At 37.5% G+C, this 18,421-nt stretch overlaps 1 protein-coding gene across 4 annotated transcripts in view; it reads right to left on the bottom strand.

The window, feature by feature from the left end:
* Positions 1-650: 650 nt before the first annotated feature.
* The window catches only part of CHUK (component of inhibitor of nuclear factor kappa B kinase complex), a 33,069-nt gene continuing 15,298 nt past the window's right edge, over positions 651-18,421 (bottom strand). For 2 of the 4 annotated variants that reach the window (XM_070432527.1, XM_070432530.1), the window contains exons 10-21: positions 16,736-16,930; positions 15,696-15,798; positions 11,800-11,923; positions 11,252-11,403; positions 8,928-8,989; positions 7,840-7,949; positions 7,153-7,202; positions 5,825-5,921; positions 5,385-5,532; positions 4,704-4,840; positions 2,547-2,646; positions 651-1,806 (exon numbers count right to left, since the gene is read on the bottom strand). In XM_070432527.1, coding sequence (XP_070288628.1) covers positions 1,777-1,806; positions 2,547-2,646; positions 4,704-4,840; positions 5,385-5,532; positions 5,825-5,921; positions 7,153-7,202; positions 7,840-7,949; positions 8,928-8,989; positions 11,252-11,403; positions 11,800-11,923; positions 15,696-15,798; positions 16,736-16,930 — 1,308 coding nt within the window. In that variant the 3' untranslated portion in view covers positions 651-1,776. The remainder of the gene's footprint in view (positions 1,807-2,546; positions 2,647-4,703; positions 4,841-5,384; positions 5,533-5,824; positions 5,922-7,152; positions 7,203-7,839; positions 7,950-8,927; positions 8,990-11,251; positions 11,404-11,799; positions 11,924-15,695; positions 15,799-16,735; positions 16,931-18,421) is intronic. The other 2 variants (XM_070432528.1, XM_070432531.1) reach the window with 2 other exon arrangements.

Below are 18,421 nucleotides of genomic sequence, written 5' to 3'. Positions count from 1 at the left end.
GAGTTAAATGTTTGACCAAATATAGCAGGCTAATTTTTAAGTTGATAATTTTCTGTGGCCCGTGAATGATGTTATAAATATCCAAATGGCCCTCGGTATGGGGCTGGGAACTCTCGCTTCTCAGGGGAATCTCTGCAGGTGAGATATCCTTCCCAATTTTTACCCACCACACGGGGGTGTGGGACCAGCCCATGCTGCATCTCTGCTCCTCCTACCAGTCTCGATGTGGCTTCTTTCATCCCCTAGTTGTAGGACTTCATTCAACCAGGTTTCAGGTGGTTCTGAATGATTGTGGTTCTGCAGTTTAGCTGAAATTTTGATGTGGTTGTGGGAGGAGGCAAGTATCACGTTTACCTATGCCACCACCTTGCCCAAAAGTCCTGTACACAGTTTTTTAAAAATAGTCAGCTATTCTTATTTGGTGGTTTCATGCCTGCAGATTCAACCAGCCATGACTCGAAACAGTATTTTCGCATTCCCAACCTCTTAGCTGAATTCACAGATGTGAAGGGCCAACTATAGAAGCTAAAGTGATACTCAGATTTTTTACTGTGTGGGTATTGACGCCCCTAACCCCCACTTTGTTCAAGGGTAACTATATTCATCTGATTTTAATGAAAAGAGAATCAAAAAGTAATTTAAAAATCATTTAATACACAAAGTGAAAAACTGTCTATAATACAAAAGCATTTCACATTTTTAAAAAACAAGTATCTTCTAAATTACCTAATAGGTAATAGATCCACAATCCTTTATCTGAAATCGTTAGAGCCAGATGTTTTAGAATTATGAAATTTTCAGATTTTAGAAAGGTAATTCAGTGCATAATACACACACCCAACACAGTCTATGGCAGCAGCTTCCCCCACTAAATAATTAAACATGTTAATATTTTTGCAGCAAAATAAATGAAGAGTCACACTAGATGGGATAAGTTGATTCAATTGTCAGTTCAAGTTGGATTTGAAAGCAAATGAGTTTTGTCACCAAGCTTATGAAAAACATTGTTTTCAGAGCTTTTCAGATTTTGGATTTACAGATAAGGGAGTGCAGACCTTTATATTGGTATGACAAGACATGTAAGATTCTTAAAACAAATGACTCATTTTTACAAATGAAAAAAACATGTTTTCAAATACATTATAAATTAACATTTCTTCTTTGATATTACTAAATGTACATCTTAAATACATATACACATAGCACACTTTGGACAGTCCACTGTTATTGAAGGCACAGATGCACTGTCCAATGTGTAATAAAATTGAAAAGGGGATTGACCCAACTCCTTATGATGCCAGAAAGAGCACTGTTGAGTGCAACACAAGAAGGTAGGGTTTACTTTTCAAGAAGTACAATTTTACTTGTGAGCAATCTCTGCCACAGAAACATAGGCAGACAATGTGTACTTGGAACACATTAATTGAGGTTTCTTCTCTGTATATATTATGTTTGGCCTTACGTCCAAAAGTTAAAAGGTATTTTTAGTCAGTTAAATAAGTAATGTTTTACAAAGTTTAAAAACAAATAGATGGCAATGATGCTCCTAACTAGTTGTAGTTTTTAAACAAGTTCACCAACATAAAATTATATCTGTTCAGGAGTTAAAATTACCCAAAGCCAAAATATAGCCTTTGTAAAACCATATGTAGTTTTTGATCACAGCCATTTCTTCCATTGAATGGTGTTTGAAGAATGGTTTCATGGGAGAAAACAAATTTCGAACATGTGCAGCAACAACTTCCATTGGTTTGGGCACAGTGAATAAGTGGTAAGTCATTCTGTTAACCAACTCCAATCAAGATTCTAAAACCAGGCATGAAAAATTACAATTAGATGTTGACTATAAGTGGTAGGTTTTGGGTGTTCATTTTTGCAAGTTTTCTAAGTATGTCCGTACATTTTATAGTCAAAAGTTTAAAAATTAAAAGCATAAATAAGTTGCAATTAGAACTTAGTTTGCCTTATTTTCTGCTAATTAAAAAGATACTTCAGAGTTTTCATAAATATTTGAAGCAAATAATTAAAGAAGAAATATAAAGAGTTGATGTTGAGACTAAATGTAGTAAAAGTTAATCCAGTAAACATTTTATTGTAGTTTCTCCAAGTTTTAAATCAGTAATTCACAATAACTAAATCTTATTAATATAAATACTTCTATTAATTACAACTATAATTACAGTATTCATTTGTATGCAACAGTTACTATATTTGAATTAATTATAATTCAAATATAAATCCTGCCTCATCTTATTGGAGAAAATTGATTATTGAAGCAGAAAAGTACAAACCATTTAATTTCAGAGATCATATTGCCCAATCATTTAATTTGCCCAAAAATGCTACTGTTGAAGATTATTGAAGACATAATCCTAGTATATGCACGAGTAAGAGAAGATGGGGATTTGAGGTCAAGGATATTCCTCAAATGCTCTTTCTCTTTCCTCTCAGTTCTGTTTCTCATATGCATCCCAAATGCCAGTTAAGGAAAGTTAAACCCTTTGCAAAATACCTAAAACACACATCCATGTCCATATAATACTTACCATCATTCTACTGCTCTGCTCCTCATTTACTTCATGAATAATAGTGCTTAAATGGCCAAGACAGTTCACATTTTCTTCTATCATTTGTGCCAAAGTCTCCCTGTGAAATGAAAAAAAAAAAAAAGCCTTTTCAAATTCAGCAAAAGAACATATGAATTTCCTCTACTTTTTGGTCTTCAGGGTCAGGATGATCAATGCCCTTCCTGCACCCCTGCACCCCAATGCAGCTGATTCCTGTAGGCTTCAGTTTCCCCATCCTTCCCACCCAGAGGCATAGTCCTGCCTATTACTCCAATTGTTGCCTCTGCCCAGCTTTAACAATAAGTCCACTATAATTCCAATCTGATTTTCCTCTGAAATAAAAGTGACACTTATATACAACACACACACACAGACACACACCCCACCCCAGAAATGCAAACTGGATGGGGGTGTGGGGGTAGGTCCTTGTGGCACAGACAGATAAAAGATCTTTTTGTGTTTCTGGAATATTTCCCTTTCATTACAATTAGGAAGCACATCACCATGCTGACTTTTCAGAGAAAGAAATGCAGGGGAGAAGATACAAAAGTATCTGTTCTGCAAAGATCAGGGAAGGTGAAAAGCTGGTTGGAAACTACAGATGACAGCAATGAAAAAAATGAAACAAGCAAGCTGATTCCTGAGGAGAGCAGAAGAAAACAGTGTGACAGGGGAGCTGACCAGAACCGAGAAGATTCCTGGAAGTTTACATTTGCAGGCAATCCTGATTCTGGTTTCCACCTTCCATGCTTTCCTCTTCCATATGGCCCCTATTCTCGCCTTTTACCACCCCTCAGAGTTCCTACCCTATTAGAATCAGCTTGAGGCTATGGATGATGGCCACTATTAGCTTAGAACTAAATTCTAATTCAGCTCCTTTTCAACAGATGGAAAAATTGAGGTCAACAGTTCCCAATCCCTGGAGGTTAAGTACCACATAATAATTGAAATCAGTTTTTCTTTATAATGTATTCCTTCTGAAAAGTATATTTAAAATTCCTGTCGGATACAGGAATTTTGTTTTGCAAATAACCACAACCTCAAATCTGAAATTCACTGTATAAAGTTGACATCTGGAACCATTAGCATCCCCTAACAAAACTACATGCCTTTAATGAAAGCAAAAAGGTTCGTAATGTATTAAAATTTACATGATTTAACTCTGATTAATGAGATTATTTCCTAAAGTCTATAGAATTGATTATAGCCTGTGCTATAGCTGTGGATGTATTATATACCGGGTCAAATCTACAATGACCCCAAGATGTAACCTGGAACTTGCTTTCTTTAAAAAAATAAAATACCTGTTATCAGCTTGCCTTCCTGCCATGTGCTTTTCTCTCATATAAGTAGAGTACAGAATATGCAAACTGCATGACCTCCTGAGCAGTGATGTAACATGGCTGCACTTCTGCAAAACTAATTATGGGCAGAGCTTCCAGGAAATGCTGGTGCTGTAGAGGTCTCCATGAATTGTGAGAAAAGCGACAATACACAAGCTAGCAAAGAGCCACTGGCTCTGGATACGGCACATCTTATGCTGAGAAAAATAACAGAAATGGATAGTCATTCAGCTTTTAGCAGAAGAGTAGGAATTAATAAAAGAAAATATAGGGCTTCAAACTTCAGTGCTTATTTGCAAAACTGATTTAAGGCATTAAAAAAGTCTGATGTTAGAAACACTAAGTTATAAAATAGAGTAGATTAAACTCAATCATTTATCAGAAGGGTGATCAGGACCCCAAAATGATAAATGCAAAAGGACAGCAAAATTTCTCAGAGATAAATGATTATGGGAAGAATAAAGTTTGGGTAAAAGAACTGATAAGCCAATAACAGAGAGAGAACTTAGAACATGAATTGAACTAATAAGTAACATTTGCTGAAGACATATTTACTTCCCAGTACTTTACATTTGTTGTCTAATTGACTTTTCACAGCAATTCCCATTTTGCAGATGAGGAAATGTGAACATTAAAAGAGTTAACTTAATTGCACAAGGTTATTACAAAAGGACAGTCAGGACTCAACCCTAGTCTATAGGGCACTGAAGACTATGCCTTAACCACTATGCTCTACTGCCTCATTCCTATCACTGCTTATAAAAACAACTATCTTGTTACAAAGTGAACCCACCCATCTTGAGGAGTTACCACACATGACAGAGGATGTTCACGTTCTGCCGAAGTCGGGGGCAGCCATGCTGATGCCTGAGGGGTAGTTACTGCACCATCTAGACTGGACCCTACAAGGGACCGAGCCGAACTCTGTGTCTAAAGGGGAAAAAAAAGATTATAGACAAGCATCTTCCCTAATTTAAACAACTTCCTACCATATTCCTAAGACTTACATTTCTATCACAACTTATATGTACACCCAGAGTATTTCTGCACAAACTATTTCCAGTCGTGGGTATTACATGTCACTATCCTGTCCCCAGCCCATTCTTCAGTGACTAAAACCAAATGTATCTACTCACCTTATTCCACTTTAGTTGGAAGGAAAAAAAACCCCACTTGAACAAAAGATCTTTTTGATTAACTAGTCAGGCATGTCTAACCCCAAATCAGGTTGGGATACCATAGTGGTCTAGGGCTTGGAGGTGTATAAAAACAGAGACTGGAAAGGAAAGATAATGAAGGGTGATCATGAAGTCCTTCATCTGAACTGCTGCCAGACACCAAGCAAAGAACACAAGCATCAACCCAACACAATATACACATTCAAGAGGACCCAGGTCATGCTGACAAAAATTCCTTTTGCAGGGAATAAGAGCATATCAATGTCACATTAAATAATTCACTAAAAGTTACTTACACAGGCAATTTTAAGGAGATGCCATATTTCTTTCTGCCTCTTTCCCTGCATAAACATGACAGAATTGTCAGCTTCTTTGATGTTACTGAGGGCCATTTCCACCTTGGGCAGTAGATCAATAATCTTCTGCTTACAGCCCAACAACTTGCTAGAGAGATGAAATCAAAGTCAGACCCTTACACATCCCCCAAGACTATACAACATACTCCCAAACCCAGGTAAGTAAATAAACCACAATCAGAGGCATATTTAATGTCTGATCTCCAAAGCAATGCACAAAGACAGGACACCTAAATGTACACAGCGGTGGTCAAGATACCCAAGACACTGCCAGAACTCTTCCTAAATCTAATGTATTTATCAAAAGGAATATTATACTTTGGAAGAAATCTGATAAAAATACCCTGGCTTCTGAATAGGAAATAAAATTATTTTTCTACCTCAGATGACCAAACAGCTCCTTCAGAACCCGGTCCTGACTCTGCACAGTATGCACAATGATCTTCACCATCTCCGTGCTGTCACTGTAGGAGTGATCTACAAAAGACCTCAGTCAGTGGGTATAACCTCTCTTCTGCATGAACATGTCAGCCTCCAAACAAAAATGCCTAAAAATCTGAAACTAGTTTTAATTGATAACATCTCCACTTAAATTCAAAACTGAGATGATTTTAAGATTATATATCTATAATTATATATCTAAAAGTATGTGTTTGTGCATACATAGATATATACATTTATCATTGTATCCTCAGCTACCTTTAACCCATACTAACCCAAGCCTCAGACACATGCAGCCTTTTAGCCAAGAGATCAATCTTTCTTGGGTAATAAACATCATTTATTTAGAAACAGGATAATTCATCTAACTTTCACTGCCTCGAAGGAAGGAGGCTCTTGCTCCAACTAGATTGCTTGGATTTTCATGTTTACTCATCTGTTCACTGCCCATAAAAACTTAGAAAAAGCTAACTGACTTAAGCCAAATCTCATACACTAATGAAAGGACCCAGAGATACCCTTCAAAACAAATCAATTTTTAACTAAAGGTTAATATCTTGAAGGTACATAACACTTTATAGTTTCTAAAGCATTATACAATACCACACACACACGCACTGAGTTAGTAAAGCTAGGTTTCAACCCCATATTGCAGAAAAGGGAAAGGAGATGGAGAGAGATTAGGTAATTTGCCCAAGTTAGTTGGCCAGGAAAATGCCCAATCTAGAATTCAAGCTTTCCAATCCCAATCCTATGCTCTTTCCAGTAGCCTATGTTCTGTATTCAACAGATGTTCAAAAAGAATTGTTTTGCCAATGAAGCAAGCAACCAGTGACCAGGTTAGATGAAAGCCTCATTTTCAAGGTAAATTGCTTTGGCCCAGCACATGAGCTTCTCTCTGACCATTCCACACCTGAACCTGTAGCATCAATTCCCTACCATCCTCTCTAATCTTAAGCAGCACTTATTTCTTCCCAACTTTCCCACATTTTCTTGCTTCCTCTTCCTCTTTGAGTTCCCCTTTCCCTCTTTTATTCCTTCCTTTCAAGTGTTCCTTAAATTTTTTTTTATCTCAATTTTCTTGTAACTTTGCCTTCCTAATCTCTTAAATTCTCACAAACTAAAAGCTGTTACATATAAATATCTCAATTGAAATACCAAAACTGGAACTTATTCTGCAGCTGGTTTAAAATCCAATCCCTAGGATTTGTTAGGCTGGGGATGGTTTCTTAAGATGCCTTTGTGTACTATGATGAAAGTGTCTCACCTGGAGGTCTGTGCTTTAACTGCTTATACAGATCAATGGCACGCTGTTCCCTACAGAAGAGAAAATACGTTTCTATGTGAAGATAATTTAATGACTCTAACAATCCACAACTTGAAATGAATAATATTATTTGAAGAGAATAATGATCCAATTTTAAAGTATATATTGCCAACGAATATTTTACAGAGAATTTCACTGAGTGATAAGCAAGATCTTAAAATGCAAAGTGTAATACACTTCTTATCTGCTGTGGTCTACCACCACATATCTGATTCTTGCACCAGAAACACTTAAATGTTCAAAAATTATGGCTTGTGATTAGAGACAAATATCTGAAGTTTCTAATCCAAACATTTAGGAAGTTAACCTCATTTAGGGCATTTAATAGACAATACCTATGGTAAGTAGGGAAATAGTTTGTAACTTAGAATACTTGAAAAATTCTTAACAGTCACATTGAAAAGATTCTTTGATTAAAATAGCAGAGGTCAACCCTAAGAGTTATTTCCAAAATTTCCAGTGATGAAGAAAAAACTTCCTTTTAAAAAATGATGCCAAGATATTTGGGGAAAGGAAAACTATAGAAAATAAACACATACAGACTAAATATGCCAGAAGTACACAGAAGGAGTGATCTGCTATAAAAAATTATAAATACCAATACCAACGACATGAGTATGTCCTTACAGAGATTCCATCAAGTCTCCCTGACGTCTTCCATAAGGGCTTTTCTGTAGCTCCATGATTTCAGTGTGCAGGCACATGATCTGGTCCTCCAGGTATCCAATGACACCTACCTACAGTATGATGAAACGTAAAAGGAATGAAAGGCTCACCACCACACAATACAGAGAACTCAGACAAAGAATGACTCCTGAAGAGGAGAAATAAATGATTTAATAGGAAATATTGATTTTATGTAAGTCTTTTATCTTTCAGATTCTGACAATCTTTCACACGAGAACATACTTATTCCTAGCTTCTCACTTTTCTCTCCTAACAACAGTAAACTACTAGCATTTGCTTTCTCCTCCTGAGAAGTAAAAGAATATGTGTCACTAACAACACAGAGAGAAAATGACCATCAAAACCACTTCATCTCAGTTCTATGATTTTCATTGTCTCTTCTTCCCAACTGCCTTGAAATAAGAATGATAAAGACACTGGATTTCCCACCCCAAGATACTAACTGTCCCACCCGTGTTGTTAGGGTAAGTTTTCACACCAAGGACAACAACAATTTAGTAGGACCATAGACAAATGTAAGGAAGGAATCTGTCACCTAGAGAATAACCTATACCTAATGTGACCATATAATTTATTGTCCAAACCTGCATAACGTTGACAATGAAAGTACTATTGATAAGTATGGCAAGACAGGTGCAAATGGACTGACCTAGGTAAATCAGGATGTGCAGCCATCCTATCTAAACCAGTCGTACATCACTGTTGTTTTACAGTGATAACTGCCACTTATTACTTATTACCATTCAATCTGCATAACCTTACTAGAGAAGGTATGTATAGTCCCCATAATATAATATGGAAACTGAAGCTCATGGAGGCTTTAGTTTACTAGTAGTCTCATTTGTCCAACACCTTTCTTTTTATCCACTATATACACAAAACACCTTTATTTTTTTCCACTATATCAACTATAGATAGTTGATATTCAGGAATGACATGAAAGATACTCTACATATCAAAACCAAAGAAAGTTTCTAAGGGAGACCTCAGAAATAAATAAACACACAGAACAAGCTCAGTGATTTTACCTCAGCATAATGGATAGCCTTTTCTTCCATTTCCTTCCATGCTTTTAACATTTTTTCTGAGGCTAAAAAAAAAAAGTTTTAATTGGTTATTTCAGAAACAGTCATAGTTTTAATTACTGACCTACCCACCTCCATGACTGTCAACATCAAAAATGGGTTGCATCCCCCCAAAAGTTATGCTGAAACCCTAACTCAGTACATCAGAATGTGCCCTTATTTACAAATAGGGTCACTGCAGATAGTTGGCTAAATTAACGTGAGGTCAATCTGGAGTGGGTGGACAGTTAATCCAGTATAACTAGGGTCAGGAGAGGAGAGGAGAGGAAAGGAGAAGAGAGGAGAGGAGAGGGAGAGGAGAGGGAGAGGAGAGGGAGAGGAGAGGGAGAGGAGAGAAGAGACACAGAGAGGCAGATATATGAAGGGAGAGTTTCATTTGACGACAGAGGCAGAGACTAAAGTGCTACGGCTGCAAGCCGAGGAATGCCAAGGATTGCTGATAAACATGCCGGAAGCCAGGAAGAAGCAAGGAAGGATTCCTCTCCACAAGTTTCAGAGGGATCATGGTCATGCCAACACCTTAAGAGTAGACTTTTAGCCTCTGGAACTGTCAGATGCTAAGCTTCTGTTTTTTTGTGTGTTTTTAAAAAATATATATTTTTATTGATTTCAGAGAGGAAGGGAGAGGGAGAAAGAGATAGAAATATCAGCGATGAGAGCGAATCATTGATTGGCTGCCTATTGCACACCCACCAGGCATATGCCCTGACTGTGAATCAAACAGGTGACCTCCTGGTTCCTGGGTCAATGCTCAACAGTTGAGCCATACCCAGCTGGGCAATTTCTGTTGTTTTATGCCACCCAATTTATAGTAATTTGCTATGGCATCCCTAGGACACTAATACAGATGGTTTTCTCTTTCAAAAGAAGAAATAAAATTATTTAAATGATACATGAAAATGACTTTTTAAAAATCAAACATTATAAAAGGATATAAAAAAGAAAACTCTTCCTCCTCTCCACACTCCATCCTATGGGATCTTAATTTAATGTTATACAGACACATACCCAAGTGACACTATCTATACATGCCTGCCTTTCTTTGCTTTTATTCCCCAAATTAAAACATCACTGCCATTAAAGATCCAAGTGATCTTTTAATATCAGCACATGTATGTCTACCTCACTCTTTTTTTTTTTTGAGTGATACCTATTTATTTAATCTTAAATAGAGCTGATATGGATTCTTTCTACTTTACTTTCTTTTAACCGCTGTATCAGATATACAACTGACAAGATAAGTCAAGATAATTTGATGAAATGTTTTGCCATTAACCAGAATACCTATAATACATAACTAGAAATAAAACATCAATCATAACCAGCTCTAGTGGGTAAATTTATTCACCCACCTGGACACTGCTGATCACTTATTCTAAGATACACACACCTTATTCAAGACAAGTATACAAACCAGATAAAAAAAGGATTTGTTTCAATGGAAAAAACAAACAGAAATGCTGGTGGTGACCTCTTCAATTTATTATTTGATTTTAACTCTGCTCTTTACATTTCCTTAGTGTATCTGAAGGGAGATAAGCTTGAAGTCAAATACTGAAAAATAAAAAAGTGGGACTTACATAGTAGGTGGTTTGGGGAAAAAAACAGAATTATTTGTGTTGTTATTTACAGAAAGGTAAGTAGTTTAGGATTTCCCTGGCTAAGAAGTCACTCCAATATGGATTTTGTATCTACCTATCTATATAAAAGCCTAAGCGAATGTCTGACTGGTAGCTATGATGCGCACTGACCACCAGGGGGCAGACACTCAACGCAGGAGCTGCCAAGCTGCGGTGACTTGACAGCTGCAGTCTTGGGTGACATACCTGGAACCAGAGAGGAAGGAGCCCGATTCCGGGGTGCATCACCCAACAATCGCCCTCTCGCAATCCGGGACCCCCTAGGGGATGTTGGAGAGCCAGTTTTGGCTTGTTCCCCGCAGGCCAGGCCGAGGGACCCCACCAGTGCACGAATCCGTGCACCGGGCCTCTAGTTTTTTATATGGAGCTTGAAAATCATAAATTCTTAAATCATTTTTGTATTTTTCAGGAGCTAAACAACTTAACTTTGGTCCAATTGGGGGAGGGGAAGATTCCTGTTAAGTTGTTCAACTAAACGTTAAAATAAAAGCTAATATTCAAAACAAACATGTCTCTTATTCTAATCTTGAACACAAGAGAAACAATTGATACAAGGCAAGGAGGCAAAATAGCAGAGGGCTTCAAAAGACTAGACCCTTATTTTAAATACTTTACCCTAAAACTTACATATCCCATAAGTCATCTGCTCACTATATCTTTCCAAGTCAAGCTGAATGCTTTTGTGAAAAAACTCCAGTTTAGCTTTCAGTTGCTGAGATGCTGAGATCAAGGCGTTCTTCATTTTTGTCAAGTTAGTATTATATCTAAGAAGACTTAACCTAAACCATAGCCAAAAAAAATTTTAAAATTAACATTTCATAAATATTGAACAAAAATTTAAAAACTATATTGCCATAAGCCCAATGCCCAAGTTTCTATTATCAATCTATGAGAAATAGCTGATCAGTAGAATCTAGTCTCTAAAGACTTTCTGTTTGTGGCAACACAGTTTCTTTTATACTAAGACGTTCTGCTCAAAAACTACTCTCAAGCCATTGCAACTGAATGGTTTCATACCATTAGTAAGAAGTCTATAAGTCTGATCAGAAAATTACATTTCAAATTGGTCCAATATTTTAGTATTGCATGAAAAATTATTTGTGAAAACTGGCAAGATTAATTCTTGAACGTTAATGTGCATGACGTTGTCACTGTAAACAACAGAATCCACTTACATTGCTGCTCTTTGTCCCTGAAAGAGCCTGCTGTAGTCCTCTTTTAGCCCAGACACATAGTGCACTGCTTCAGCCCATACTTTACGCAGCTGTATAATTGGAAGCTGTATTTTGCTGTCCCGTACTATAGGTAAGAGAGAAAAAGAGACGAGTTACTTTTTAAGATTTTAGAGTTCATTAATCATTCTTTGATTTCGAATCCTTACAAATATCATTCCCATGGATGCTAGAAAGAACCACTTGTCACTGTTTCATTCAGTTCAACATACATTTACTGAGCACCTGTAATACACAAACCCTGCTCCTCCCGATAAAAGGGAAAATAAAGATAAGACATAATCACTACATAATCCCAAAGCCTGAGATTATTCCTATAATCTGTTTCTTTTTCTCGCTTTCCTTCAACCTGGAATACTGTTTTTTTCTTTTGCTAATATAAATTCTTTCAATTTTTAAATCAAGTCCCATCTCTTCCACAATCTCCTATGGTCTTTTCTGCCTCTATATAATAAATTGTTAGCTCCTGAACTACCAACTCAGCTTCAGGAAAACATACAGAGTAAATAGCAGCTTAATAAGATATGCTTTCTTATCTATTTATAATTCTCTTGCTCTTCCTTTGGTAAAGGGAATACTACTTTCTAAAATCATGGCAAGTGTGGATGTTTGTTAAGTTCAATGAAATGCCATTTTAATGTTATGAAATTATGTAGATGTGAGTTATCCTATACTCTAAGGTGGCAATTAAATTGTTATTCTTTTCGAATGAAAACTTTCAGAGAAAGGTTGCTACACTAGGGTTCATAATGAAAAAACAGATTATCTGAAGCAGACTTCAAAAACATAAAATTCCATATCTAGAAAAATCTTTGCCTCCCTAATAATTATTAATAGCCTTGATTAATCTTTCTTCTTATATGATCACACTTATTGCTGAGGTTTCCTACAGTAAACAAAACACTTTTTTAAAAAGAGTCTTGAAGGGAAGCCTGGCCAAAATAAACAATTTCAATCTCTCTCTCTCTCTCTCTCTCTCTCTCTCTCTATCTCTATCTCTATCTCTCTCTCTCAATAAAGTCTGAAAGGACTTAAGAAATCATACCCAGTAGCAAGAAGCGCACCTAGTGTCCCAATTGTTTTCTAATACTGTTCTCCAAAAAAGGTACCAAGGTATCTTGGAAAAACGGCTGATTCTAGCACTGGGGCAGGAAATATACAAGTTGAGCCTGGAATAGATTGTGTAGTGCCAGGAAGTACTAAAAAAAGAAAATTCTCATTGATGAGGCAAGTAAAAGAGGCAAGGAAGCCAATTAAAAGAGCTTCTCACCCGGCCAGCATAGCTCAGTGGTATGTGTCGACCTATGAACCAGGAGGTCATGGTTCCATTCCTGGTCAGGGTATATGCTCATGTTGCAGGCTCGATCCCCAGTGTGGGGCGTGTAGGAGTCAGCTGATCAATGATTATCTCTCATCATTTATGTTTCTATCTCTCCCTCCCTCTCCATTCCTCTCTGAAATCAATAAAAACATATTTTTAAAAAGTAAAAAAACTTCTAATGGGCAAAGCTGCAGCGATTTTAATAAAATAAACTAGTATGAGATTAGAATTCAAAGTATAAAATAAGTATCTATGAATCTATCTGCCTATATAATAACAGGCTAATATGCAAATAGACCAAATAGTGGAACAACCGAACAACCGGTCACTATGATGTGTGCTGACCACCAGGGGGCGTGCATGGAACATGGCGGGCGTTGGCCGCGGCAGGATGATGGAGGAGCAGATGAGTGGGGGCACCAGACCAAGGTGGGGTGCTGGTTGCTGTCATCGGGGCGAGCCTCTGGTGGTTACTGAAAATTCCTTGCTCCCCTGCGCCGCAGTCCTGCCCAGCGCTTGCACCTGCTGTTGGCGCCAACCCCACTTGCACCGGTGATGGTGCCAGAGCTGCTGCTCTCACCCACTGATGGCACTGGCCCCGCTCGCACCTGCTCTTGGCACTGGCCCCAATCACTCCACGCCGTCAGTGGGTGGGAGTGGGGCCGGCGCCGTCAGCATGTGGGAGCGGTGATGGTGGGAGCGAGGCTGCTGGCAGACAGGGAACTGGGGGCGTGGCAGGAGGGGCTGGGCGGGGGCACGGAGGATGGGCTGAGACCCGCCCCTGTGCCTACCGCAGCCTCAGAGCCACAGTTCCTTTCAAGGTGCACGAATTCATGCACTGGCCCCCTAGGATTGATATAATTGAATAAATTAATAAATGGAATAGACAAATCTTGTATCCAGAAAAATTCCAAATAAATTATGTAGGTATCCTACCTTAAAGGAAGGGGAGTATAACTTCCACTCCTTAAATGTGGGTTCCACATAGTGACTTCCTTCCAAAGCGTACAGCATTGGAAGGAGGATCGGGGGAGACTAAACTACACAGTGGAAAAACCTGACGAACACCACTTCAGCCAAGTGATCAAGGATCACAACAGCAGCATACATAATGTTGATGGTATGTACCCTTTATATAATGTGACTAGAGGCCCGATGCACGAAATTCATGCAAGAGTAGAACTTCCTTTCCGCAGCTGTGGGCACTGGCTTCCCTCCGGCACCTGGGACCCGGGCTTCCCTCTGGCCACCAACAGGCACCGGGACCTGGGCTTCCATCACAGCCCCAGCTTCATCTGGAAGGTCGTCCGGGAGGACGTCCAGTCTACTTAGCATATTACACTTTTATTATTATAGATAAGAATGGTACTTCTGTGATCTTTCTCTCAAAAACCCATAATCTTAGTCTAATCATGAAGGGGGGAAAATTAGACAAATTGCAACAGAGGGGCATCCTACAAAATACTTGACCAGTACTCCTCAAAACAGTCAAAGTCATAAAAAACAAGGGAAGTTTGAGAAACAGTCACAGCCAAGAAAAGCCTAAGGAGAATGACAACTAAATGCAATGTGGTATCCTGGATGAGATCCTAGAACAGATAAAGGACACCAGATAAAAACTAAGGAAATCTGAATAAAATATGGACTTTAGTTAATAATAAATACTGGCTCATTTATTGTAACACTAATGTAAGATGTTACAAATGAGGAGAGGAATAACATGAGAACTCTGTACTACTATCTGATCATTTTTTCTGTAAATTTGTCCTTAAAAAAACTAATTAAAGGGTAACAGAAGAAAGATTAAATAATTTTAGCCCTTATGCACAATTTTCTTGATTTTACAATTTTGTGCTTGATTTTAGTTTGGGGTAGACAGAAATTGACAGCTACCTTCTTCAAAAGTAAAGAATAATTCTCACAGAATAAATGAAAACAATTGAACATTAAACAGTATTCATAGAAAAAATGAAATATTTGAGCATACTTAAATAATGAAAAATAAACTAAAAAGTAGGCTTAATGAATAATGGAGAGTCATTCATCCGTGAGAGAGCTATCCTGAGGAAAGTAAGCCTTTTCCCAAATGAGGGATCTGGTGGTGATTTAAAACCTACCTTTTCAGCAGAAACCGGTTTGGCTCAGTGGATAGAGTGTCAGCCTGCAGACTGAAAGGTCCCGGGTTCGATTCCGGTCAAGGGCATGTACCTGGGTTGCAGGCACATCCCCAGTGGGGGGTGTGCAGGAGGCAGCTGATCAATGTTTCTCTCTCATCGATGTTTCTAACTCTCTATCTCTCTCCCTTCCTCTCTGTAAAAAATCAATACAAAATATATTTAAAAAAACAAACAAAACCCTACCTTTTCACATTCCAAATTATAGAAATTTTTCACCGTAAATAGTAAGCTAAAGTATGAAATACAAAACAAAAACACCAAAAACCATTTCTACTAATCATGTTCAATCAAATGATATCATTTCAAGTTTAAATCTCAGTCAGTAAATGGACTAGACTTACCAATATAATTTACAGAGTCAGATAAACTTCTGGAAGCAAATGGTCCGTCATATACAGTTTTACTTTTATCAAACAAATAAACCATATAGCTATCACAGCCTCTCTGAAAAACAAAGAAACAATTTTTTAAAATACACTTGATAATCATAGGTTCTCCAAGTACCAGTGAAATGCAAATGAACAAAGTCAATGTTCATTAGCATACTTTGTTTAGGAAAAATAAATAACTTTAGTATGGGTTAAAGTGAAAACAATCACCAGACCCAAAAGGACAAAAGCAAAAAAAGTCATAACAACATATACCCATATAATCGGAACGTTATTTAGTAATAGAAAGGAATGAAGTACAGATTCATACTATGACAAGAATGAGCCTTAAAAAGTCTGACACAAGAGACTATAGGTTGTATGGTCCCTTTATGTGAAATGTTCAGAAAAGGCAAATCTATAGATATATAAAGTAAATTAGCGATTGTCTTGGGTGGGCAGAATGGAGATTAACAGTTAATGGACATGAAGAATCTTACTGAGATGGAAATGTATTAAGGCTGATTCATGGTGATGGCTACACAATTAAGTAAATTTGCTAAAACAAAACCAAAAAAAAAAACTAAATTATACACTTGAAATGGATAAGCTATTTAATATTTAAATATGCCTCAATAAAGTCAAATAAAATGAAAAAAGGGTCATGACCACCATCATATTTTATCATCCACCTATCCTCTAGCAGGACCTATAAGACTGCTGGTCTAATGTTAAGATTCTAGGTTTCAATTACAAAAAGGGAAAAAAAGGAGGAGGAGAGAGCTAGCACCAAAGAAAAAGTCATAGCATGTTCAAAATACCAAATGTTTCACTTCTATCTTGCTCATCTTGCAAAGCAGTAGGAGAAATGAATGGGATAAAAGTAAAAGAATTATGAGATGTGCATAATCCCCCAGAGGATTTCAAATACACATCCAAAAATGCAGGGCATGCAATCTCTATGCAAACAGATTTCTTATATTAGAATTTTAGATATATTAAAATTTACTTACTACTCCATCTAGAACACATTGAGAGGCTGGTTTCCGTGGATCAAGAGAAATTCCCGTCTCTGAAAGAAGCTCTTGAGAAGCAGTATTTATTCCAGTTTCACGCTCAATACGAGACTGCAGTGAATGAAGACTTTCATCAAGTGGTAAAAGAAAAGAAATTATCTTTGCAGAAGTCATATTTAGGATGTGTACTATCTGTATATATAAGAAGAAAGAAAAATGATTATTAACCACCTGCTACATAAAAAATTCAGTGCAAGATAATAAAGGGAATATGAGCAAAAGGCATTATTTTTGTTCTATGCAAGGTTCAATCATTTTCCAAAGAGTAATCTCCTTCTATAATTATAAAATGACATGTGAAAACTCAAGAATTTACTTTTCTACTATAACAAACGTTAGTTCCAAGGAATAAAATTTCAAATTCTAGGGATGCACAAAAACCCCAATTTAAAAAGGCAACACTTACTTATTCTGAGAAACATTTCACAGACCTGGAAGAAAACATTCCCATTTATGAAGTACCTAATAGATTCCAACCACAGAGTTAAGTGCTTTATGCTTAATATAACATCCCATTAATGAGCTAAGTTATATTTAACATAACACCATGAATTAGATCTTCTAATCTCCATTCTGGCAGAAAAAAAAAAACAGAACTCTGAGGGATCACACAGCTGATAACTGACTACCTTACATTGTTTCAAGAAATAATTATGATAGAAGAGATAGGCCTCTCTTTAAACAAGAAGTATCACTAGTCTTATTTTTCAGACTAGAGGCCCAGTGCACGGATTTGTCCAAGGCGTGTGCGGCCCGTCTCGCCCAGTTCCAATTGGCTGGACCCCAGCAGCAAGCTAACCTACCAGTCAGACCATCTGCCTCCTGGTAGTCAGTGCGTGTCATAGTGACTAGTCGAATGAACGGTCAGACATTTAGCATATTAGGTTTTTATTATATAGGATAAGGAAACCAAATCCCATAGCAGTGATATATCTTAAGGGCCCAAAGTTAGATTAAGAAAATACTCTTGAGAGAATTATGCTAAGTGAAATAAGCCAGTCAATGGAAGAAAAATACCACATGATCTCACTCATTTATGGATAATAAAGACCATTATAAACTGATGAACAAAAATGGATACAGAGGCAGAGCAGCATCAAACAGACTGTCGGACTACAGCCGGAAGGCCGGGGAGGGTTGGGGGGTGGGAGGGGGGGTAAGACATCGACCGAAGGACTTGTGTGCATGCATATGAGCATAGGCAATGGACGCAAGACACTGGAGGGTAGGCTGGGGGAATGTCAAGGGCGGGGGGGGGCGGGAAGGAAACATATGTAATACTCTTTGTAATACTTTAAGCAATAAAAAAAATGAAAATACTCTTACCTAACGACCCACTGAAGGCAGGGGTAGCCTAATACAGGCGAACTAAGTGTGAAACTGAGTTAGGTGAGATAACCAAGAGTTAGAGGCCACAGAGTTAGAGGTCAGTTTTTTTAACATGATTTTAAATCCTCTTCCTCCCACTGTCCTTAGATAAGCTATACAAAGTAATAGCTTTGTTTTTCCAATGCTTTACAGTGACAGTGTACAGGGGTGAGAAAAGGGGTTAATAAGAATAAGAATAATTAGAAGTATAATAATTAATAAGGAAATGATATTACAAGAATAAACTCTGTTTCA

This window comes from Myotis yumanensis, unplaced genomic scaffold (genome assembly GCF_028538775.1).
Source record: "Myotis yumanensis isolate MYYU_CA2020_CCGP unplaced genomic scaffold, mMyoYum1.0.hap1 SCAF_13, whole genome shotgun sequence".
Taxonomy (NCBI): Eukaryota; Metazoa; Chordata; class Mammalia; order Chiroptera; family Vespertilionidae; genus Myotis; species Myotis yumanensis.
This window is presented reverse-complemented; position numbering and strand designations above follow the sequence as displayed.